General features: G+C 47.1%; 1 protein-coding gene and 1 long non-coding RNA gene across 2 annotated transcripts; one reads left to right on the top strand and one right to left on the bottom strand.

The window, feature by feature from the left end:
- Positions 1–1,757: 1,757 nt before the first annotated feature.
- LOC122470231 lies at positions 1,758–23,560 on the top strand. The gene is made up of 3 exons (XR_006293870.1): positions 1,758–7,329; positions 17,077–17,225; positions 21,638–23,560. It is a non-coding gene; the product is annotated as an uncharacterized LOC122470231 (long non-coding RNA).
- Positions 12,700–15,792, bottom strand: LOC122470226 (sperm-associated antigen 11-like). The gene is made up of 2 exons (XM_043557626.1): positions 14,894–15,792; positions 12,700–13,446 (listed from the first exon to the last, which is right to left on the bottom strand). The coding sequence occupies exons 1-2, from the start codon at positions 14,946–14,948 to the stop codon at positions 13,256–13,258; spliced, it is 246 nt and encodes an 81-aa protein (XP_043413561.1). The 5' UTR covers positions 14,949–15,792; the 3' UTR covers positions 12,700–13,255.
- Positions 23,561–25,412: the final 1,852 nt, after the last annotated feature.

A 25,412-nucleotide genomic window follows, 5' to 3' on the forward strand; every position in this document is an offset into this window, starting at 1 on the left:
CTGGCAGTTTAGATGACTGGATGATATCCTTCCTGCCTAAGAAAACACCCAGATGGTTCAGGGGGCACACTTTTAGTAAACAATGGAGAAGACATATACAGGGCTCTACAAATTAATTCTCTCTTTCACCAAGTGTTTCAACGTACGGGGTAGAAGGACATGGGGACCAATCCTCTCTTCAACGGGTCACCATGTTCTAGACTCTCCCTCGAATTTTTGTATCTTCACCTATTCTGGCTTCTCTACCTTGTTTAAGAGGAAGGGTTTCTCTCTTCCGTGGCTCTTTCTTTCTCTGTTCTCTGAATTCCACCTCTTTTAGCCATAGACTATTGCATAAACCCTTTTTCTCTTATGCCACTCTCTTCCTCTCCTTTTCCACTGGCTCCTTCATATGGTCCACACTTGCACTCAATTCTTTATTTAAAAATAATCTGTATTTGACCCTTCTTTTCTCCTTAAACCATTACCTTACCTCTTCTTTCATTCATTACCGAATTTCTCAAACGGGTGGTCGACGTTCACGTGACCTCCTATTCCCTCAACCCATCGCTCCCTAATTTGTAGCTTCCTGGCATCTGTCTCAAGAAATTCGTTCCACATAGAATGAAGTGTGATCGGTGCCACTGTTGACCTGAGTTGCGAGCAGAGAGAATTAAGGGAGACGCGTTCTGGAGAGAGAGCCAGGCTCTAGAGATGATGACCCTTTTAGCAGGTTGAAACTCGTTCAGGAATTTGGAGCCTGAGCAGTGATGTGGTGCCGTGTGACTTTCCCAGAGTCTAAAATCACAGCTAACATGGTGAGGGATGAGTCTCCCGGCTCCTGAGGGCAAAATCAGGAAGGGAATAAGTACACAAACATTCATATGTAAGACTCTACCCTACCCTCCTACCATCTGACAGCAATATTTTCTTTCCAAATGGAATGCAGTGTGGATGATGCATTACTTTCTGTTTATACTTTTACACTCTAATCAGATTCTTTCACTGCATTTCATGCTCAGGCCCAGTGAAAACTCATCATATAGCAACCCTTGCCACCAGCCTACACGGTCTGCTGGCCGCTGGCTTGGGAAGGACTTTCAGGTTGTAGGTGGCTCTTGTAATTCCTCAGTGCATTGGGGGCTGGGGTGGAGGAAGAGATGTCCCCAAAGGCAAGAGGTGGGACCCCACGGAAATTTTTTTTAAAAACATAGGACTCCTGGGGCACCTGGGTGGCTCAATTGGTTAAGCGTCTAACTCTTGGTTTTGGCTCAGGTCATAATCTCCAGGTTTTGTGAGTTCGAGCCCCACGTCAGTCTCTGTGCTGACAAAAAAAAGATAAAAGATAAAAGAAAAAGAAAAAAGAAAAAAACCACATAGGACTTCTGCCACTATTATTTAATCACAACGGATACTTGAAATAAATCTATTAGCAACTATTGCAAGAGGCGATGGGAAGCCATCAAATGTTTTCACACATAACGATTGGCATCTATCGAACTGTTATTTGTGCTTAACACTGTGACTGGTGCTTTCATGCCTTTCTGTGAGAAAAACGTGTGAGGTCAGTATTACAATCTAGATTTTAAGGATAAGGAAAGTGGGGCTAAGAGGAATGAAGTAACTTGGTAAAATTCAAGTTTGGAGCCCAGATCGGTCAGGTTCACGGATTATGCTGAATTATGACTATGCCACTCTACTACTTGATGTCCTTATCACTACGTTTGTTTGAGTTTTTCAAGTTGGTTGGTTAACACACCAATTCCAGTTGGTTAACACACAGTGTAATGTTAGTTTCGGGTGTACAGTTTAGTGATTCAGCACTTACACATAACTATGTTTTATATCCGTGTTTTTGGCCAAAGGTTTCATGAGTGGGGTTTCCAATGGAAAGGTGTATGCTGATACATGGGGTGGAAAAGAATGCCACAGGACCGGGTGACAGAAGCCATACTGCACATCGGCTTGACCCAGACTACAGGACTGCTTCTGTTTGGAGAATTCCCAGATAAGTGCCTCGTGGAAGCGTTCACCGCGGCATTTACGATGCCAGGGCATCGAGAGAAATTCAAGCTAATGATGACGTTGGCATCTATCAATCTCTTCTTCCATATTTAAAAAAAGGTTTTATGCTTGCATACACCAGGAAACAGAAAACTTTTTCTGTGAAGGGCTATAAAGTACAAAAAAAATATTAGGTTTTGCTGATCATACAGTTTCTGTGGTAGTTGCTCAGCTCTGCAGGTGTGGGGCAAAAGCCACCATGAGCAACATGTGAACAGATGGGCGTGGCTTTGTTCCAATAAAACTTTATTTCCAACAACAGGTAGGTAGCAGCTGGATTTAGCCAGTGGGCCATGGCTTGTGGACCCCTGGCATGCGTTTGGGAGACAATGAGGGTGTGGGCAGCCTCTCAGAAGGCCCCTAATCCTCCCTACCTTCTAGAATTCATGCTCTTGTGTCATCCTTTCCCTTTCCTTGTGGGTTGTCCTTGTTGACTCATTTCTAACACACAGAATAAGGCAGTAGTGATGGATGCCACTTCTGGGATCAGGTTATAAAAAGACTGTGGATTGAACTTGGGGTGCCCTCTTCTCTCTGACTTTGAGGGAAGCCAGGTGCCATATTTACAGCTGCCCTACAGAGAGGCCCTTTTGGCAAGAAACTGAGGGAAACTTTTGGCCAACCCAGTGAGGAGCTCAAGAGACCCTCAATCTCACAGCTTTCAAGGAATCTACTTCTGCCAACAACCACGTGAGTGAGCCTGAAGAAGGGGATCCTTCTCTGATGAGCTTTCAGATGAACTCACAGCTTGACCCCAACTTCCTGAGTGTCCTGATCCAGAAGCACCCGGCCACACTGTGCACAGTTCCCACAACCCACAGAAACCCACAGATACTCGACATGTGCTGTTGTGCAATGGATAACTACCACCGTGTGGTACAGTATAAACAATACAAGACTTTGGAGACCTGTGCTCTGGTGCCAGGCTTTGTGCAAATTTAGGTTAGTTGTTTACTCATCTGGACCCTCCACTTCCCCTCTGCCTGCCAAGGGCATGGGAATCATGAATTTCTGAGGTTATTACAAATCTAAATCTTCATAGCTCATTGAACTGAGTCACAGTGATATCTGCATCGAATGAATTGGAAACCCATGGGTGAAATATAGTCTCCCAACTTATTCTGACGATTAATTGTCAACATCCAAAGGAGTAAAGATTCTGTATAAAAATCCATATCCCTGACTTCTCCAGAGAAATTCGATGATGTAACCACTAGGGCCCACAAGGCTACATGGGAACATCAAGGTGTATCCAAAGATCTCTTGTCCCTTTACGCAGAATACAAGCCCCCTAAATCAGAACCGGCATTCATTATCACTGGCCTGTCTTACCTCTTCAAAATGCCTGGCTTGGATGGGCTTTAAGGAGTCACTTAAGTTATGTCTGAGCTTGCCTTGAGATGTTTCCTATAACAGAGCAAAGGTCTTCTTTTACCTTCGGTTATGTTTTGAGTCAAGGACACTGGCCCTTTTTTGGCTCCCTGTGCCCTTTGTGAAATGCTGTGTCATAGTCTGTACCCACAAGTTCTGCTGTATGGACCTCGCGAAAGCCCCAGCTTAGAGCCTGGACAGGCGGTACCAGTGCTTTGCAACAAAGCCTGGGTTCTTCCCTCTCTCTGTCCCACATCTGGAAGACCTCACCTCCCTCCCACAACCTTTACAGAAAAACATACTTTGCATGCTCCCATGCACACTCGTGTGCACGCACACACGCGCACACGCACGCACACACACACAGAATTCTCTCGAGCTCAGATAGAAGCTACACTTGTCTTACATTTCCTCAGTTCCATATACATAACGGCTGGAAAAGCGTTCCCTTTTTCTACTGCGTGCAGGGCCTCACTACCCCCTCTTACCTGGTGGAACTCATCTGTGACCCAATCTCTGGGACCCCTTGATTCTCGTTCCTTTTCTCCATCCGCCCCCTCCCTCTCCACCCTCTCACGGTTGCTGTACCCATGGTTTCTGTTTTTCTATATTGCCTGCATTTGGATGCTCATTCTTTCGAGTGCAAGGCATTACCAGCTCAGGAAAAACAGTCTAAGACATGGATGTATGTGCCCTCTGATTTGAACTACCATGACTCAAAACTTATCTTGTGTTGAGGGCATATTTGTGTTTTGTTTTAAGCATTTCACAAGATATATGCTTTAAGAAACACTCTGGCCTGGGGCCAGCTCTTGGCTTTAGCACGCTACTTATGCACACATACGCATAGCTCACAACACCTGCTCAGACCTGCATACCCAGCTACGGAACTTGTCCACCCAACAACAAACTATAAAAACGAGGGGAATTAACAAAAATATCTAGATGGTTTCACACACAGTACGTATTTTAGAAAAGTAACTTTGATGATGGCCTGGATTTTAATTCTCCCGGAGACTGATATTTGGGGACCACCTGCCCATTGTGTTCATAATGAACAGGAGAGGCCCCTGGGGCGGGGGGGGGGGGCAGGAAGGCGTGCACTACTTTCCGAAGGGGCAACATTTGCTTCTGTCCAGTTGGTTCTGTAGCCTCTTTGGAACTAGATTTTCTTCAAGAGAATTGGTGCTCAGTGTCACAGGCTGCCTTGTTTGGTTGCCTGAAGTTCCTATTAAAAGTGTCACTTTACTGACTGTTAATATTGGCCTCTTCCCAGGGAGATGTGGACGCTCCAAGTATCAGCCTGCAGACCCACTGCAAAGCCACCCGTTTTCTCAACCAGCAAAAACGATTACGTGTACCCTGTTAATACCCTTCATTTCAGCCTAACTGGAATTGTCTGTGTTTTTCCTAATACCGTCCCCTAACACCTATATCTTTTCCTCATCTCTTTTCCCTGTTTCTGAGGATTGAGTTCAGTCCTCTGCTTTGCTCTCACTTTCTCTCTGCCTCTTTTTATCTCTGTCTCTGAGTTCTTGTGTCTGCCATTATCTGTCTCTTACTGTGTTCTCGGTTTTTATCACTGTGTGTCTGTGTCCTGCCTGGTGGTTTCTCTACCTCAGCTTTTGAGGGCAATGCAGTGGTCTTGTGTCTCAGGGTCTCTCCATATCAGAGCTCTCTTCCTGGCAGGTTGTGGTGCTTCTAACTCTTAAGACCACCCCCTATAGCCAGCTAGGGGGATTTTCTGGCAGGAAACCCTTCCTCTTTGGCCATCAGGTGCCTCCACGGTTATCGTGGGACAGTATGACCAGAACACCCAGCCCTGCTTCTGTCAAAAAACCTGGCCACATAGCTCTGTAGTGATACATCCATGGAAGATTCATGAAGAATAATGTAACAGAGATATGAATCAACCTTCTCTTTTTTATCCCTCCAGCTCTATCTATCTGCCACACAAGTATGAGCTCACAGATGGTTATTGGCATTTCTTCATCCTTTGGAAACAGTCTCTTTCAAAGAGAAAATCTCTTTCTCTAGTGTGAGAAACCTATTTCTATTTTTATTTCCACATGGGCAAGTAAACTGGACGGCTGACCATTTTCCTATCCCCTACTTTATTTGCTGTTCTTGAAGTTCCCAACTTCTCCAGCCCACTGTCCTCACCTGCTCCAGGAAGACATGACCATTTGATTGGATCTTCACTGGAAGAATCTAGCTTTACCTCCTGGAACACAAAGGGAGTGGCGGTGCTCCTTCAGGATCCCAGCAAGCCTCAGGACAGAAACCAAATGCTCCTTTGTTGAACAATGAGTTCCTGACTCTTCTGGAAATGAGAAACATCTTAGCAATTAGGGAACTATTTCCTTCCTCACTCTGAGTGAAGGCCGCACTGTCGTCAAAACCTCACATCTGTCCTGGGGACCTGCACAGATATTCCATCTAACTGGTTCAGGATCCCAGGAGATAGCTTGTGAGCTCTCACCCTGCAGGTGCACACGAAGCAAGCCTGAGGTGTGGGACCACCCACACCATCCCTGGAAATCCCAGCCCCTCCCAGCTTCCCGGACACTCCTGGTTGTCATCCAGCTGCCCGGGGTGGGGGCTGGGGCGTGGCTCCAGCGTGTTCAGTGAATGGAAGGAGGTGGTGGGTGGAGAGCAGGTAGGCTTGTAGGCGAGCATGAGGGTGGGCCGAAGGAGGACATCCTGGGTGCAGGAGACTGAGGCTGGAAAGGGAAGAACACACTGGGGAAGGACCAGCTCTTTAAAGGATCTAAGCAGAGGGACTTTCCTTCTGGAATCTGGGGATAACATTCATTTGCCAGACTTTAATTTTTTGCCCTTCTCTGGTAAGATTTCCAGAAACATCAGTAAAAAATCCTGTGCGAGAGTGTTAGGGAGTTTGCAGGACCGTCAGTGAAGGGGAGGGTCCTTGGGTCCACGACCACCCCTCTCTGTGTGCCTGTAGAGAGGGGACATCACCTACTGCGTGCAGGTGACGGCAGCAGGGGTCACGTGCCACAGAAGAGCTGTGTGCTGGGAGGGCTCGGCCGTGACCCCCGTGCTTGAGGCCGCGGTGGTCCCGGCTCTGAATGCACAATGGTTTCACTCAGTCCCTTCACAGAAACAGCCAGGGATCCAGTCAGCTCCCGGGGGCGCCCGGGGCACAGTGAGTAAGTCTGAAAAGCTGCCGACACAGCGCTGGGAAGCACAGCTCTAGAGCAAGATGATCTCTTGCGGGTGCGGACACCCACCTGCCTTAGGGACAGACCTCGCCTGGTGACTGCTGGCCATCTGCACAGCCCTCCCTGGGGCAAGACAGTGACAAGAATCAAGTGAAATGTGCGGCTTTTCCAGCTCCTTCAGTCAAGCTCACCTGTGACAGGCCCCACACCCAGCATGAAGCATCACCCGGAACACCTGGGTGTGTGAGTCACCGTGACTCTGCCCCCGATGGGTCAGGCGGGTGGGAATTCCCGGAGCTCTGGGCGGGCACCAGCCTCCCCGCCTCCCCGCGTGGCCCCGCCTGCTGGGAAAGGGCTTGGCCTCTGCTCCCGGGCACCGTGTGAATTCGCATCCCTGGTGCCTCGGTTACCCTGCCGCCACTCCTCCCGGTCCTGCTGGCACCTGCGGGCTTGGCTCACCTGCAGGGGATGGTGGAGAGGGGCAGCTGCTCATTAGAGCAAGAAGGACGGGGAAGCACAGCCATGAGGGAAAGTCTTCTAGGACTTCGTCAGCTCCAGCAATCCTCCTGCCTTCAGGGGGCCACCCTGTGGGAGCCTGAGGGTCCTGGGTAGCCGGTGGCCCACCTGTGCTGCAGGGAAGGAGCCGGCTGGATGCGGGAATGGGGACAGCGCCCCTGAGCCCGCCCCACCTTCCAGTACGGGCTGGTCCAGTCCGCCTTCCAGAGGCCACGAGGTGGGTCCGTCCTCAGTTTCCTTCCTCCCCGTGCGCCGGACACCTTCTCATTCAATTCCTGTCATTTCCTGTCACTGCCTTCCCTCTGCTTCCGGAGCTGTGGGAGGCCCCATCCCCCTGCTCACCTGGCTGGCCCCTCCCACCCGCCAGGTGGCGCCCTAGAGCTGCAGCCCTGCCTGGGCTGCCCGGGCGGGTGGTCCTTGTGATCAGCCCCACCCTCCCCCTGCACTGATCCAGCCGCAGAGCGGACACCCACGCCCGTGGGGTCCCAAGGTAAGAGAAGGCCTCCGATGGCCTCTGCTGCCGACTCGAGCCACAGTCTCCGCGTCTCTAGCGCCGTTCAGGGCTCCAAGCGGAGCGCCACGAACACCGGATTCGAACCTCCCCCGGGCTCGGGTGGAAGGGTGAGGGCCCTCCTGCTACCACGGGACAGGGAGCGGGAGGCGGTTCAGGGTCAAGCCCAGGACTCACTTCCTCCTCTACCCGCGTCTAGAGATACGGGAGCCCGGGCAGAGCCCCGGACTCCTTCCTCACAGTCACCCCAAGGGCAGGAGACAAGGCAGGGGCTGCCGTCCCTTCCCGCCCCGTCGCTAGCTGTGTGGTCTTGGGCTGTTGTCTTCACTCAGGCGAGTTTCTGTTTCTTCCTCTCTAAAACCCGGGTAATCTCGAGGGTCGACCCTAAAAGGCCCTTGGTAACGCGTGGTCTTCTGTTTTCACTGCTACGGCCACCCTGATCCTCACATCACTATTTATTAAGTTAGGGAGCCCTAGAAGGACACTGTGTGTGGACGCTGCTTCCTCTATATTTTATAGGATATCCTTTCCTCCGTCCTATAAAATGGGCGGGGAAAGGGTCACCGTCAACCCATCATCAACTTGCTACATGACCTCAGGCAAGCCTCCGAGACCTTCAAGTGGGGTGCATTTACCTCCTCCTGCTGCCTCCCGGGCAGATCTGAGCAGAACCTCCTCCCTTAGAGCTGTGTGGCTCTGGGTGAGTAGCTTCACAACTCTGAGCTGTAAGCGTCTCATCTGTTTGATGAACACACTGACGCCTGCTGGTAGATGAACAGAGATAGAGCATGTGAAGCACTTAGCACAGGAGCTGGAGCCCGGGGAGCACCCAGCACCAAGTGCTGCCTGGCCGACCTTGAGCACAAACCTGGCCTCCTTGGCATTTAGCACTAGAATTTTGCACCCGGATCCCAGGCAGACCTAGCCCGAGTCGTGCATGCCCCGGGCCCCAAGCTGATGCTCTATGTACCCTCCCAGAGGCCTCGTCTGGGTGACCGCGGTGAGTGAGCTCCACCTCCCAGACGGGCCCCTCCCCTGCGTGAATTCTCAGACTTAGCTGGGGCGGGCACGTGTTTCCTGTAGGTGAGACACGTGATGGTCTCCTGTGTCGTCATCTAGGGAATAACCCGCAGGTACTGCGTACCGGGTGTCCCGCGAGGAGGAAGCCTGGAAAGCACAGGTTCACCTGGTGTCCGGCCGTGTTGAGCACCGGTGGCTTTGTAGACGTGCCTGCCTTTCAGGGTGTCTGAGTCTGGCGGATGCTTCCTTCTCCGGCAGTGAGGGACGGAGCCCAGGACCACGGGCTGGTTTCTGACACCTCCCAACCCCGGGGTTTGGGTTTCCTTGGCTGCTTCAGTTCATGATTGTGCTGCACTGGATTCTTTCTGAGTTTTTTGGAGGAGGATTCCGAAGGCAGTCCCCAAAGAGGAATGTTGATATGTTGAGCTATTGCAACACTATTGTTTAACTGTATGGCCTGTGGCTTTCCAAAAGGGCTATTTTAAAGGATGTTCTTGTTTGTTCCGTAAAAACCCGTTCCATCCTTTATGTTGCAGTGCCTCCCCTGGAGGTGATATTTAGATGGTAGATAATCACTCTGTAGGAGCTGTGCTGCCTGACTCTGCCCAGGGGGAGGGTGGGGGGTTTGGTCTGAGAAACTTTTAAAGACATTTGCATGCTCATCCCCCCCTGCTTGGTAATGTCACAGCACAGGACCTGGTGGCAGTCTCTCACCTCCAGAGGTAGTGATAAGACAATCTTCTCACCTTTCTCTGCAGCTTATCTGCACTGCTTGGCAGAGTTCTAGTGCTTTTCTATGCTAGTGGCTCTTTTTTTTTTTTTTAATGTTTATTTATTTATTTTGAGAGAGAGAGAGTGAGCTGGGGAGGGGTAGAGAGAGGAGGAGACAGAATTCCAAGCAGGCTCCACGCTGTCAGCACAGAGCCCCACATGGGGCTCGAACTCACAAACTGTGAGGTCATAATGTGAGCCGAAATCAAGAATGGGTGGCTTAACTGACTGAGCCACCCAGGGGCCCTGCTAGTTGCTCTTTTAAACCATGGCTGCTGCTGCTGCTGCTGCTGCTGCTGCTGCTTCCTCTTCTTCTTCCTCTTCCTCTTCCTCTCCTTCTCCTTCTTTTTTATTTTTTTTTTCTGTGCCCAAGGCAGAAGGATCTGTTCCGGGTCCCAACATTAATTTGGTGTGTTCCATGGAGGAGGTGAGCTCAGAGTCTGCTTATATCTTGAACAAAACCAAGCTCGGCTGTCTTGATTCTTCATTCTGGAGTCTTTCCATGCCAGCATGCTGCCTTTCAGAGGACGTGGTTTTTGTTAAACGATCTCCTGGGCACCATCTCTTGTCTAAGATTCTATGACCGAGGGACAGGGGACAGTAGGCAAATGCTCCTTGTGGAGACTCAGGATCCAGGAGGACTCTGCCCCTCCAACCCCTGCTGCTTTACTCCTGCTGCCCCCCAGGGGGACATGTGTGATGTAGCATGGTCCAGGGCCGGTGAGGGCTTTGCCACTCCCCAGCCTGGGGGGGGGGGGTGATAAAAGAGACAAGGATGCAGACTTCAGGCTCTGAGGAGGGTGTGGCAACACAGTGGGTGTGCAGGTCCCCTGGTGGCCCCACGTTCAGCCCATGGATCAGAAAGGATGGTGGCAGTGGACAGAAGATGACCTGTGTTGGAGACGTGGATTCATTTATCCAGGCTCTGTGCCGGGCGTGGAGCCTGCTTAAGATTCTCTCTCTCTCCCTCCCCCTCTCCCTCCCTCTCTCCCTCCCCCTCCCTCTCTCTCTCTCTCTCTCTCTCTCTCCCACCCCCTCCTTCCCCCTACCCTGCTCACACACTCTCTCTCTCCCCTCTCAAAAAAAAAACAAAACAAAAAAAACAAAAAAAACCTGCCAAGTATAAAACACTGGACCCTGTTCAACACAGGCTCGTCCCTCTGCCTTCCGCTGGCTCCCTGGGGCCCCCAACCACCAGGAAACTCAGTTCCCCCTTGTGTGGGTAGAGGGTTCATGCTTCCAACACCAGTTTCACCAAGAGAAAAGGCATGCCAATGTCTTGGGTCTGCCCACGCCTCCTCCAGGCTGCCCCTGGCTGTGTGATGCAGGTGCCTCAGAGCAAGGCCGGGGCAGGTGAATCCCCAGGTTGCAATAGATCTGGGACCCAGAGGCAGGATGCAGTGAAGTCCAGCACCCCTTTCTATTTGTATGTGCACTTACAATCCTACCCGAGTGGCTCCTATAAACCCTGGGGGAGGCAGTCTCGGAGCAGGCCTCCCACAGACCTGCAGTGGCACTCTAGGGCAGAAATGCATGAGGCACTATAATTACTTAATGCCAAGAAATGCAGGCTAGAAGCGTTGGTAATCCAGGCTCCCTTTGTTCTCAGCCGGGGTTGGATTCCCACCTGCTGCTTTGTTGGAGCAGCTCAGACCCCTGATCAAAACCGGGTTTGCTCTCGCCTTGAGGGCGGCGGCGCGCCCTCTAGCGGTCAGTCCTGGTATCGACAGGCTGCCCACCTTGCCAAGGCCGGTTCTGGCTTTGCGAAATAGCGTTTGGTGGGGGTTCACATCATCTTAGAACGATTCCAGAGCTCTTTAGGAGCGTGTACAACTGGGCGATTTCAAAAAGTACCGCGGAGATGAGGCAGTTTGTTCAACATTTCAGAGGCCCGCCTGGGGCTCCACGCTGAGGATGCAGAGCCTGCTTGGGATTCTCTCTCCCCCTCTCTGTGCTCCTCCCCTTCTGGGGCTTTCTCTCTCTCTCTCTCTCTCTCTCTCTCTCTCTCTCTCTCAAAATAAATAAATTAAAAAAAAAAAAAAGATAACATTTTTCACACCGAAGGCCAGACCAGGCCCAATGTCCACTAGAAAATGTTTCCATTAGGAGAATGTTAACAGCCCGGTTTAGGGCTTTGGGCAATCCCCCTGCTGGCCAGTCCTGGACTCGTCTGTGGGTTCCCATCAGGCTCTGCGGTGACAATACTGCAGAGGAAGTTAGGGGAGGTGGGTCCTCTGTCCGCTTCACTTGATGGAGACCCCGCACCCCAGGATCATGGGTGAAGTAACAATTCTACCCTCAGACACGGGTGAGATGTGATGGGGGTCTCAGAGGTCTATGGCAGCTCCCTTATTTTATTTTTGAGGGAAAGGAGACCAAGAAAAGAAACTAGCTGGCTAATGGTACTTGCTCAGTGCATGGGGTGGAACCAGACCCCAGTTCCCCAGCGTTCTGGGCACTGGCCCATTCCTTCATTTATGTATTTATTATTTGGGTGCTCTCTGGTGGACAAGTTTTGGGCACAGAGTGATGGTGCTCTTGGCAGAGTGCGTCTTCTGAAGCATGAAGCTTTCCTGTGTTTCACGGGAGCAAAATCTAACTGTGGAGTCCATATCCTTCCTAGGTAGGCATTGACGCCAGGCCTGGAAAAGGTCCTCAGCCCCCTGGGGAGAAAGGGGCTGCAGTCCCCCCTGAGTCAAGAGATGCCTGTAGTCAAGAGAGGTTCCCTCAAGTCTGTCTGGTGAGTTTAGAAGAGCCTGGGGAGAGGCCTGAGGCATTTCATGTTCATGGGAACTTGACCGGGGAATCGAGACAGGAACCCCTAAGTTTATTTTCCAGGCAACTCTTCAAGTTCTGTGTATTCATGAGCAGACTGGATTCAGGCTGTGAGCAGGAAATCCCAAACAAGGGAACTTGTTAAGCTATTAGTCTGGAAAAGCTTGGCACGGGGTCTCCTACACCAGCACATTTGTCTTTATTATCTTCTGACATTTCCTGCCTGTAATTAATAGTCACTACTCTCGGGATGGCTGGCTCAGAGATGTGGTATAGACAACGCGTGTGAGCAGGATCCAGAGAAGAGTGAAGGGCTATGAGTTGTAGGAATCTTCGCGTACAGAAGCTCTACCTTGCCGCAGGTGCTCAGAAATAGGTTCTTTAGAAGTAACACGGCGCAGTGAGCGTTTGCTGGGCTGGGCATGTCAGAATCCCTCTTAGGAAATGCCGACCTGGGCAATCTGCTTAACCTTCTGGCTTTCATTTCCCTTCCATCCCCCAAATGGAGCTGTTCATACATAACTCCGTAAGGTTGTTGGTTAATCAAGTGGGATAACCTAAGGGTAAGTGTTGAGTTTAGTTCTTGCAAACTAAACTCCTATTTACATATCACCTGTTGTGATTATTACTTGAGATTAGGAGAAGGGGATGAGGCTTGTCAGGGCCTGGGAATGTGTAAGTTGAGGCAGGTGCTGGGTTTGATGAGAAGGCACATGGCCTTTGGTGGGAAAGAGGCCAGTAGGTTGACTGCATTCCTGTCCCTCTGAGGATGAGATCAGTTTGGAGCATGGTTTCTGGTTCACCCTGGTCTGTGGGTCAGTGAGAGACACTCCCGGGAAGAGAAGCAGGAGGTATGCTAGGACAAATTTCTGAGACTCTTTAAGAAAAAAACAAGAGAAGGTAAAGTGACAAGATTTTAGGAAAATTCTTTTATCAGACCTTCACCCTTGCTGCTGGATTCATTCAACAAACTTTTGTTGAGCACCTTCGATAAGCCACACATTCTTCTGAGCCCTTGAGATACTTCAAGAGGCCTCCTGCATTCCAGAAGCTGACACATGAGGTCTCAGGGTTCTCTTTTTTTGCCAACCATCTCCGGTTTATTACTTATTTCTGCCTCTGTACTTGGTACACAGCACCTGTTCCAGGGATTGGAGCAGATCTCAGCCTTTTTCTCACCAAAATGGCAGAAAAAAAGTCTGCAGGTTCCGTGTTGTGTAAGGCAGATAACATCTCTAATTCCAGGTGGAATATCCCCTAGTGATAAATAGAATAGACATGGAATTCATATAAGCCAGAGAATAAAAGAATACCCCAGCCCACAGCCCAACCCTGAATATTTACTGTATTTTTCCAAAGTGAAGTGTCTTTGGACAAATGGCAGTTTAATGGAGTTTTGGTTTCTTAGCTTTAAAACAGGAACAGTCTACCTACACCTCGGAATGTTTCCAGGAGGGTGTGTGTTTTATCCTCTATTCTTATAAAAGGGCTCTCAAGCTTCCTGGTGACAGATAGGAGTAGCACATTCGGAGAAAGGAAAGGAAGCTTCAGAAAACAGAGTGGAATAATGGAGGCATGGGTCTTGGCCTCTCGGAAGAGAAGAATAGTTCTGATGCTCAGCTTGTGGCCCCGTTTTTAGTTTCGTATTTTCTAATGAAAAAAAGGAAAAAAAGCCTTTCTCTTCACCACGACTTGTGAACTTGTGCATCCAGCACCACTACCTCATATGGAAAGTTTTTTCTCTTTGTCACAAGAAAAACAAATTGTGTGTGCGGTGAGGGATGTTAACTAGGCTTCTGGTGGTGGTCATTTCACAACATATATAAACAAGGACTCATTGTGCTGTACACCCGAAACTCGTATCTCATCATGTATCAATTGTATCTCAATAAAAAAAAAAAAGGAAGCACTTCTTATTTGGGAACGAGTGGTTGAAGGAAAGTTCTTATTAGATACTACTTGTCATGACTAAAAAAAACAAACAAAACCCACAACATGCCCACAGTGTTGCACGATTTACAAATCAGCCTGGTGCAATATCTCAGCAACAATGGGGGCCCACCCCATGACCCTGTGTCGCCTCAGCTCTGTCGTGGCGAAGAGAGGGGCCCCACATCAGTGAAGGTTAGAAGAACCATGAGCCTAGGGAGCTGGAGATGTGCATTCTAGTCTCACCTGCTCCAGTAACTGATTATTTCTCACAGGAGTGTGTGCTTGACCAGCTCTGTGTCAGTGTCATCATGGAGAACAGGCCCCCGGGGAAGCAGGAGGGACACTGGCATGGGTGTGAGTGACGGCCCAGACCGTAGCTGGTGAGGGCACAGCCACACACTGTGGCTTTCCTGGGTGCTCGCTTTCCCCTCCCTGTGGAGTGCAGTCCTGCCACGGAAGATCCACAGTCCCTTCCAGCTGTGAATTCATGTGGCTGTCATTTCCTTCTGGAAACCTTCCCCAGACTGCAGCGAATGCTTCCAGTTCGTATCATAGCAAAGGTGCCCCATTGTCTTGTGTGATAGGACCGTATTGTGCAGGGAGGATCCAAACATCCAGAGCTGAGCCCCAGGGGGCGCACCTGCACCCATTAACAACCCACCGACACACCAGCCCTCCACACGGACACTCATCCATGAGATTCCTGCCCTACCTTCCCTGGTCCCCTCTACTAGCCTGGAGCAGCCTTCTGCACTGGCCAGGAGACATTTACCTGAGTTAACTTGGACCAGATAGAAGAGAACAGCAAAAAGAAAGAGGACCTTCATGTTCTGAGGTTCCCTCGGCTCTCCCACCTCTCCTGTGAAGGAAAGCAAAGCCGATGAAACAGCGGAGTGGAGGGGAAAGGACACAAAAATGGGACATTTATAGGTTTGGGGGAACAATGCTTATCAGGAATGAGCACATTTATCTGGTCTACTGAGTAAAGCTGTGGGCAGAGGGTACTGGATACTCTTCCTTTCTGCCTAAAAATAGACAGGCTTCTTGGTATTGGGAGAAGCGGGGCTTGACCAATGACCTGGTACACCGAGGGTGCCCTGGAAAGAGAATCACGGTGGCGAGCGGTTACTAGGCAGCAGGTGCTGCGCCGGGTGACAGAGGTGGGGATGTGCGAACACGTTTCCTGCCTTTGAGAAGCTTTTGTCTGGGCGGTATGGACGCGTGAGTTGGACACACGAATGCACTCCCAGGCGTATCCCCAACAGACGCAGCCCCGTGTGCACTGAGAGACACGTACGAGAACGTTCAGTGTAGCCTCGTCATTGCAACTGTCGACAGAAGACAACCCAAATATGTATTACAGCGCAGGAATAAAGCGAATACTCCATTCCCCCACAGCGACGAGCATACAACAGACACAGATGATTACAACATGGATGTGCCTCAAAAACGTGCTGAATGAAAAAAAATTAAGCCAGATACCACGTACAGTATTGTTGTTTTAAATGGGGCAAGTCTAACTGATGTATTAAAAGTCAGGAAGTTGTCTACCCTGGGTAAAGAGGGTAGACTCTTTTCTCATTCCGTGAAGCTGTCTTGACTTGAAGAGCAAGCAGCCTAGGGGCACCCGGGGGGCTCAGTCGGTTAAGCATCCGACTCTTGATACAGGCTCGGGTCATGATGTCAAGGTTCGTGAGTTCCAGCCCCGCATCGGGCTGTGGCTGTGCGCCAACAGCACGGGGCCTGCCTGGGATTCTCTCTCTCCGTCTCTCTCTCTCTGCCCCTCCCTCCTCCCCTTTCTCTCTCTCTCTCTCTCTCTCTCTCTCTCTCTCTCTCTCTCTCAAACAAATAAACTTAAAAAAAAGAGGGGGCAGCCTAGCAGGAGACACAGGGACTCCCCCCGCTGCAGATGGCTGTACTGGCCTGTGCGGGGAGGCTGTGCCTCACCTGAGGGGAGTCTTTATAAGGAGGATGGCATTAGAGGCCGCCCTGAAGGACAGCTCTCCACACAGCTTTTTGTAACTGATGATGCTAAAATGTCCAGTTACCGCAGCTACTAATTCTTTTTTTCTTTTTAATGCTTTTTGGAATCCTCAACATTAAAAAAAAAACTTTTTTGAATGTTTATTGATTTTTGAAAGAGAGAGAGAAAGATAGAGTGTGAATGGGGGAGGGGCAGAGAGAGAGGGAGACACAGAATCCGAAACAGGCTCCAGGCTCTGAGCTGTCGGCACAGAGCCTGACACCGGGCTTGAACTCACCAACCACAAGAGCATGACCTGAACTGAAGTCGGATGCTTAACTGACTGAGCCCCCCCCCCACCCCACCCCACCCCCCCGCCCCAGGCATCCCTGCAACCACTCATTCTGCACCTACTTGACTTAGGTCCCAGTATCACTTGGGCTTATTTCCCTTAAAATTCACTTACCAAGAAATGAAAAGGAAGTCTTCCCATCTTCTCCCCCCTCCCAGGCTTTCATGACAGCCGTTACCAGTTTCTTCTCCACCCTTCCAGAGATGTTGCATGTATGCATAAACAGAGATGCGTCTATATGCCCCTTCTTGGATAAACATCGTGACAGACTATACTTTGTACTCTGCACTTGCCTTTTCTTTTTTCTTTTTTTTTTTTTTAATTTTTTTTTCAACGTTTATTTATTTTTGGGACAGAGAGAGACAGAGCATGAACGGGGGAGGGGCAGAGAGAGAGGGAGACACAGAATCGGAAACAGGCTCCAGGCTCTGAGCCATCAGCCCAGAGCCTGACGCGGGGCTCGAACTCACGGACCGCGAGATCGTGACCTGGCTGAAGTCGGACGCTTACCCGACTGCGCCACCCAGGCGCCCCTGCACTTGCCTTTTCTATATGATGTACCTTGGAGATTTTTTTTAACTAGGTGTGTGGAGAGTTTCCTGATTTTTTTTATAACAGCTGCATGTATGATTTCTTTTAGGTGGCCTCCCACCTGACTTAAGCCATTCACCACAATATCTGAACACGCATCTTACTCAGAAAATGGATTTTGACGAGAAGTCAGGTGATGGCCTGGGACTTCTGGACGTGAGCAAGGGTACCAGTGAGCCATGCAGGTGCACAGAAGAGGTGAGGACCCGGAGGTCACTTTGGACATTCCAGAACTAGAAAGATTAAGCAAAGACAGTACAGTGGGTCCTGTGGGTCCTGACAAAGGATACCCTGATTCACTGGCCTTTCTGTACCTTGTAAAAACACCTATGAAAATAGGAGTTAAGGGGGAATTATTTGGGAACTAAAAGGTCCTTTTCTCTCTTTGCCCACAAAAGGGTCACCCTATAGCTGACTGAATGAAGCAATCATGAAAGAGATACCAAGATGGGTATGTGTGAGGGTCAAACATAAGTAAGAAATCTGTCAAAATCTGTAATACTTTTTCTCTGGAGCATTTGTTCTGAACACATCTCTGGATTTTCCCATTGTAAAAAAAGCACAAGCATCTCAATTCGATCCTTGAGAAGACTGGCTTCCACACCAAGAACACAGGCTAAGTTGAAGACTTCCAATGAATGTTTGTAATTCTGAATCCACCTCTGTGGATGGACAAAGTGTAGCTACAAGATACAAGAATTACTGTTTAATACAGATTCTATCATGTATATATCCAAATGTATGCATCATTTTTTAAAAGTCACCTTAGTAGGTGAAACCATGAAAAGTATGTTTTCTTTTTGCTGTTGAGGTTTACCTGATTTAGAAAAGATTTAAGGTATGTGGATGGTATATTTTTTCTGGCAGCCCGGCCAGCTTTCAAATTGCCGTGAAATTATAGTTTGGAAATTGTTTTCTGTATGGTTCGGAACTTTTATGAACTATGTTGGAAAGTTAGCTCATTTTGGAGAGAAATAAATGAATGGTATCAGAGTTTATTACCCACCTTTTCCTTTGTATGTAGATCTGTTTTTTCCAAGTCACAGACTCGGATGCAACCTCTAAGGAAGAATTTCGTGAATAGCGTTGGAGAATCAGGCATGCCATTCCAACAGAAGACCAACTAGAAAATCAAGCTCATTGAACAATCTCATTAATCTGGTCATAGGCTCATTGGTTCTTATAATCACAGGGTTGAAAGGAAGTGAAGCTCAGTTTGTCCCAATACAGAAGATAATTATTCTGGCATGCATGGTACCCACATAATAGAAGATGGCCTTAAGGACAGATGAAAGTTGCTCATGGGTTTGAAAACATTTGAGAGTGGTAAAACATTTTTATCTATTAAAAAAAAACCTTGATACAATTGCACAATGGTTAGACAAAACATCAAATATAAAAATGGGCAGAGAACTCGAATAAACATTTCTCCAGAGAGGAAAGTGCGAATGTCCAACAAACACATGGAAAATGCTCACTGTCATTAATCATTAGGGAAACGCAATCCGAACCACAGAGACACCACTTCCCATGCACTAGGATGGCCACTGAAAATAATAATAACAATAATAATAATAATAATGATAACCATTGCAAAGTGGTGTTGCTTCCTGACGAGTCGTAGAGTTTTGATTTACCATTTCAGTCTATTTCACAAAAGAAAGTACTAGATAGAATTCGGCCAGGAATCCCATCCATCTGCCATCCAGGTGACTCTGAAATAGGGTTCCACTGCTCTCGAATAGTGAGTGACGCTGTTTACTCTTTGCACTGACTTATTTATCCCATGAGAGTGTAAGCTTCATTCAGGCAGGGTTTTGTGCACTTGGTTCTTTATTTTTAGGACCTAGAACGGTGTTGTCATACAATAGAAGCTCAGTGAATGCTGTTGAATGAATTCACATGTTTTCCAGGAGAGATAGAATTGAAATCAACACAAAGTGTAAGAAAAAAAAAACTACAAAATAAAGATATGGGAATATTATTGGGAAGACTAAGCAAGACAGCCGTTTCAGGAAAAGATTCACTGCAGGAATCAGATGACATTTCTGTCTCATATATTGAAAAAAAAAAAAAAACAAAAAGCCTCAGCATCTACTAATTAGAAGCAAGGGTCTCTAGCGACCAAACAAGGTGAAATAGAATGGCAGGCTAAGATGAAAAAAAAAATGAACTGGAAGAGTAAAGTTTATGGTGGCGACGCAAAGTTGATACTTTGGAAGTTGAATTAATGGTGTGAGAGTCAAATATGAGTTGGCTTTCCAGGCAGAGGGGGAAAAAAGGCACAGGCAGGAAAGCTATCAGAGGAGATGAGGCACCACAGAAAGGCAAATGGGCCGACCTCATGGCTATGTGATCCCTGAAAGGAAAACAGAAATTTTTCAAAGAAGAAATTATGTGGAATGGTAACTATGGGAGTTTGGAGGGAGGGAGAAATGGGGGTTAATTAATGATCAATAGGTATGAAGTTTTAGTTAAGCACGATAAATCAACTCTAGAGATCTGCTGTACAACGTTATACCTAGAGTCAACATTAATGTACTCTTAAAATTTGTTGAGAGGCATGTGAAGTGTTCTTATGACAATATAATTAAAGATTTTTTTAACTTATATTTTTAATGTTTATTTTTGCGAGAGACAGAGCACGCAAGCAGGAGAGGGGCAGAGAGAGAGAGAGAGAGAGAGAGAGAGAGAGAATCCCAAGCAGGATCTGATCTGTTCTGTCAGCATGGAGCCTACATGGGGCTCAAACTCATGAACCATGAGATCATGACCTGAGCCAAAACCAAGAGTCAGACGCCTAACCGACTGAGCCACAGGCACCCCGGATTAAAAGATTTTTAAAGGCAAATTAATTTTTAGTGAGAAATGTATGGGGGAAACCAGCAGAATGAAGTGACTCTTACTGAATTATTATTGCATGCTTGCTTAGCCCTGGGCTCAATGTTTTATTCCCTAACAATTGTTAGTGTCTTATCGTCAAATTCTTTCCTGCCTCAGTACATTTACAATTGATTTTGACCATATGGTTCACCACTTTTCATAGCTTTATTTTTAAAATTAAAAAAAAAATTCTTGATATTTTTATTTAAAAATATTTTAATTCCAGTATGGTTAACATATAGTGTTATAATAGTTTCGTGTACAGGTGATTCAGCAATCCCATATGTTCATCGTGATAAGTGAACTCTTAATTCCTTTACCTATTTGTCCCATCCCCCCACCCACCTTCCCCTTCTTTAAAGGAACTAATGTTAAAATACAATTTTAAAATTGTTTATGAATTAGAAAATTATCAGAATAAGCCAGTTAGTAGGGCTTACAAATTTTTCAGATGAAATGAGAATTGCAGTATTTAAATACAATGTTTGAGGAATAAAGGAAAAAAAAACTACAAAAAAGCAGGCATCCTACAAAAGAACAAAAACAGACCTGCCTCGTGTATTTTAGTCCACACTAGATGTCAGATGGGGAAAGACACCTTTGAGATTCTAAGGGAAAAATTGTGTTGAAAGGATTTGGTTTCATGGCTGATTATCTTGCGTGGGAAAAGGAGAAAATCACCCTGAAATATTCAGGGAGTCAGAAAATACTTCATCCGAATGCTGGTCCTGAAAAGATGATAAAATTTACGTTTGTTTCCATACTACTTTGCCTTTTTTTCCCCCAAGAAGAATGGCAGATGTCAGTTTCTTCCTTTCAATTTGCTGTGTTCAGACCCACGTTCATATGTCCTGGGGGCCAAAGCATGGCTGTGCCCTTTAAAGGTCAAGACTCTATGTCTTTGCAATTCTGTGGATTCCAGAAGTTCCATCCCCTAGCGAAGAGCAGATAGCAGTTGGCTGATTCACCTTCCCCTCTCAAAGTTGTACTTATATTCGTACTTATTGTTTCCTTGGACCAGACAGGCTCCTTACCTTTATAGAAGCATTTCTTCCTCTCCATGTGTCTGTTTAACCATGTACTGTGATTCATGTCCTCCTTTTTACTCCTGGAGATATAAAACAGAATTTTCAGCCTCCACTCTCCCAGTGGGATCATCTCATGCTCCCGTAAAAGCAATAGGGGAGTGTCTTGATTGTCCGATTTGGGATCACTGTTCATCAGAGGCCTCACCAAGTGCCTGGTTTCCAACCACTTGAATGTCAACCCAGACCTTGGGTTTAGACCAAGGGAAAAAATAAGTGGGGTCTCCACCACCCGATTTGGGCTGGGGTAATGGTTCTTATTCTTTGGTTAATGATTCTTACCACAGTGTCCCCTTGAAGTGATCTTCCCACTGACTTCCTCTTATCCAAGAATCCTCATGGGCTCTTCCTCACGTGTCTTCCTTTTGTCTTTATTCCTGTAGCTTCAAATAAAGAGAAAAGATGATTGATCAGCATCACCAGCCTCCTTTCCTTCTGGCACTAGCAACTCCTTTAGGGATTTATTTCCATTGTCCTAAATCAATTATTTACTTACTTCCTATGATCCTCTATATTAGAGCCCTCTGTGCAGCTAACAATCTCAGATCCTTGGCTAAGACAGGGAGAACATTTGTCATTTTCCCAGAGTCCTACACCAAACTCTCATCTTGTTGACTTCATAGGTCTTTTTTTCTTTTCCAGGCTCACCATAAATTCATCACAGGGGAGAGACCAACCTCCTGCGATCACGTCTTTGTCTACTGAGGTACTGTACTTACAGAAATAGCTCTCGGTTTCCCTTCATGTGAACATTCTAATTTTAACTTTTGTTCTTACAAATACAATTCATTGATTGTCACAAAGAGCTTGGGTTTAGAAGGACATGTTTGCCCCCTGTACTCATCAGGAGTTGCACAAAGCGTCAACACAATTATTGACTAGAGTCGGGACTAGAACCCAAGTATCAGCATTCCTGGTGAGTGTGACTTCCTCTGCTCGCACACCCACGTCTGTTGGCATCTGGGACTCACAGAGTCACATGCCTTTGCAAGGAAAGTGCCTTTCCCCAGAGCTTGAGCCCCTGTCCTGGCCAGTGTCCATCTTTCTGAGGTTGTGGCCAAGAAGACATTCTGAGAAACAAAGGTGTGTTCTCTTAGAAATGTAAGTGTCGTGTAAGACAAAAAAAAAAGCCCACACTTGGACTTTTCTGGCTTGAAGTGAACTCGGTTAGCAACCTGGATATGTTGTCTGATTGCCATTTGGGTTGGATCACTTAACTTTCTATGCTTATTTTGTCTTAAATGAAATAGGAATCATAACGTGCCCGTTACAGGTGGCTTGGATAGATAGGTAGGAGGCAGCAGTGACTTCTCGAAGGATGTTCTCAGAGCCCCCAGAGAAAAGAAGAGCAGAGTGGAGGCAAATCACAGAGGGGGTCCATAGGAAGCAGACAGAAGGGGGAAAACAGACTGACACTTCCCTGCTCTCCTGAAAGCCTCATGCCTAACTGCAGCGTCCACTGCCTGGCTGGCTCAGTCAGTAGAGCACGAGAGATGCATTTAGACCTAACAGAGACATTTTTTCAGACCCCTCTGCCTCCCACCTGGGCTTGATGTCATTTCCCCACAGCCAGGATACAGCCCTATCCCTGGTGTCCTCATAGGTAGTGCTAATGTTAGTCATCTGACCCCCGGGAATTGTTTTGGTCTATCAAGAAAGAGGCAGACACGGTCCCTTCATTTGGACATACTAATTTTAATTTTTGTTTTTACAACAAGGGGACTCCCTGGGTCCAGTAAGGTACTTTCCTGTAACCCAAGAGATAAAGTGAGTCAGTCCAAACCTGCAAGGTGTAGTGACCACCACCCGCGTGGACAGGTAGAAAAAACTAGGTGTGGCTGTTATTAAAGTCAAGGAAGCGAAATGGGGATTTGATTGCCTGAGCCTGTCCACCTGGCCCCTGCCCCAGCAGACCAGGGGTATGGAGGAGAAAATAGATTCCTCCACGAAGGGTCACCCCGGGGGGATGGATGGGTCACAGGGATCAAAGCTCTCGGAAGGTCCGGAGGTGCAGTGGGAGGCAGGACACTGTGTGTGGAAGGTGGGTGTGGAGGCAAGACATGGAGGCAGCCAGGCGTGGTATGACTGGCCCTGTAAGGACCTAAAGCAATTTCTGGCTAACGGGTCTCTTCCCACCAGGGGTACAGCTGGTGTCCATAAAGCCTCCCATCCTCAGGGTCCTGTATTAAGCAGACTTCTGTGAAAAGAACAAAGCAAGCGTAACTGACAGAGCTGCTGACTGGAACTTGCCTTGAGGGGCCACGGGGCTCATTCCTTGTCTCCAAGGGGGGCTGTAAAAATTACCGCACTTGGTAGAAAAATATCAGTTGTGACCTTATTCTTCTGAATCCCAAGATCTCTGTGGGTAACATGCTTGAATGTTTTATAGCCTTAATACCCAGAAGTTCTTTCTTATGTTAGATTTAGGACTTTCTTGATGCAACGTCTTTGCCTACAATCAAAGTATGCCTTTATTTATATACATACATATTTATCCTTAGGCACATTTATTTGTCTTTTTGAATGCATATTTAAAATTTAAGAGTTATGCAGTAACTTGACAGGGTATTTTCAAAGATAAAATAATTAAAAATCTCCAATAATCTTCACATTGGAACCTAAAATCTTTTGTTTTCTTTCAGACATACTTTGGCCAATTAATTTTACATCAGATATATGAAAATTTGTATCTTGTATTTTCCAAGATAGAAAATTGCCTTGAAATCTTTATCTTATGCATTTTATGTTTTTTATTTGCTTTTGTGTTTATTATACCTAAGGGACATATAGCATCCCTTAAGTAGATATACAGTAGTTTGATAAGTGCTCTAGTTTGAAATTTAGATTTATTTAAAAAATTTCTCAAAACATTTTTGTTATTTCTTGAGAACATTTACCTTTTCTCAACTGAGATAAGAACACTCACCATGAGACATACTCCTATTAAGAAATGTTTAAGTGCACAATACAGTATTTTAACCACAGGCACAATGTTGTGCAGCAGATCTCTAGGACTTACTCATTTTGCATAACTATAACTTTGCACCCATTGAAGAGTCAGTTGTTTCTGAGAAGCAGAATAACTGAGTCACTGAGTCAATGGCAATGCTTCCGGGTTTGCATGTAAGTACTAGTTTTCACCATACATGCCCTGTCCCTGAGTATCAGCCTCGTGTGAGTGTGTCTCTGTGTGAATTAAGTATGGAATACATTTATCCAGAAAGAAGTCTGGAAAGGCAGCATTCTGGGGGGAGGTCTATGCACCACTCTATGCACCGCTGGGAATTCAGTGGTCTACATGAGCTGTGGAATCTTTATCGTAACCCAGCTGGAACCCAGACACAACAATCTCGCAAAGGATTTTTTTTTTAATTTTTTAATGTTTATTTATTTTTGAGAGAGAGAGACAGAGTGCGAGCAGGGGAGGGGCAGAGACAGAAGGAGACACGGAATCCGAAGCAGGCTCTGGGCTCTGAGCTGTCAGCACAGAGCCCCACGGGGCGCTTGAACTCATGAACCGAGATCATGACCTGAGCTGAAGTTGGACACTCAACTGACTGAGCCTCCCAAGTGCTCCAAAGGATTTTTTTTTGAGGACATAGCATCTCCTTTCTTTGTTTTCATGTTTTATTGAGATATCATTGACATCAGAAATGATGATCTTTTTTTCTCCCTCTTTCTAGTTTTGAGACATAAGTGATACAGTGCACTGTGTAAATTTAAGGTGTACAGCATAATGATCTGACTTGCATATACCATAAAATAATTACCACAAGTTTAGTTAACATCCATCATCTCATATAGACAACTCCTCCCCCCACACCCAAAAAAAGGAGATAGAAAAGGAATAAAATGGGTTTTTCCTTGTGATGAGCAGAGAGGACTCTTGACTCATAAAAGGTAAAGAAAGGTGTAGAAGATGATGGATTCAAAATTTTGTAACATGGGTTATAAACAGTTTACTAATAATCACCTTGAGCCCCAAAATAATCACCACTTAGACATATTTCATGGCAAACTCTGCTATTGCCTCACTATGAATCTAGTGAGTAGAGATTTTTTTTTTTTAAGTTCCCATTATTCGGGGAATGATTAGAAGCCCCCGGAGCAGAATCCCGGTGAGTATCAAGGGTAAAGGACCAGGCGTGGGGACTCCTGCCATCCACCAATGCCCACGTGACAAATGAAAATTTGCAATGGTCATAACAAATGTACTTCTGAGCCACCAGCAGTGGGCACAGGCCGTAGACTCCCAGGACACAGTAGGTCTTCATGCAGGGTGACTTTCACTCAACCGAAGGGGACAGAAAATACTGTTTGCACATTTTCATCTCATGAGATTGAAGAGAGTTGTAAGTTCATTTTCCCAGGAAAGCTCAGGTCTGACACTGACCTTTTATTCCCAGTGGTGTTAATA

This window comes from Prionailurus bengalensis, chromosome B1 (genome assembly GCF_016509475.1).
Source record: "Prionailurus bengalensis isolate Pbe53 chromosome B1, Fcat_Pben_1.1_paternal_pri, whole genome shotgun sequence".
Lineage (NCBI taxonomy): Eukaryota > Metazoa > Chordata > Mammalia > Carnivora > Felidae > Prionailurus > Prionailurus bengalensis.

What these genes read in the sequence shown, in the direction of transcription:
- LOC122470226 (XM_043557626.1), bottom strand. Translation starts at nt 14,948, where the DNA reads ATGAAGGTCCTCTTTCTTTTTGCTGTTCTCTTCTATCTGGTCCAAGTT. An exon ending in TCTGGTCCAAGTTAACTCAG is followed by an intron (nt 13,447 to 14,893) that starts GTAAATGTCTCC and finishes ATTTATCACTAG; the next exon opens with GGGATATTCCACCTGGAATT.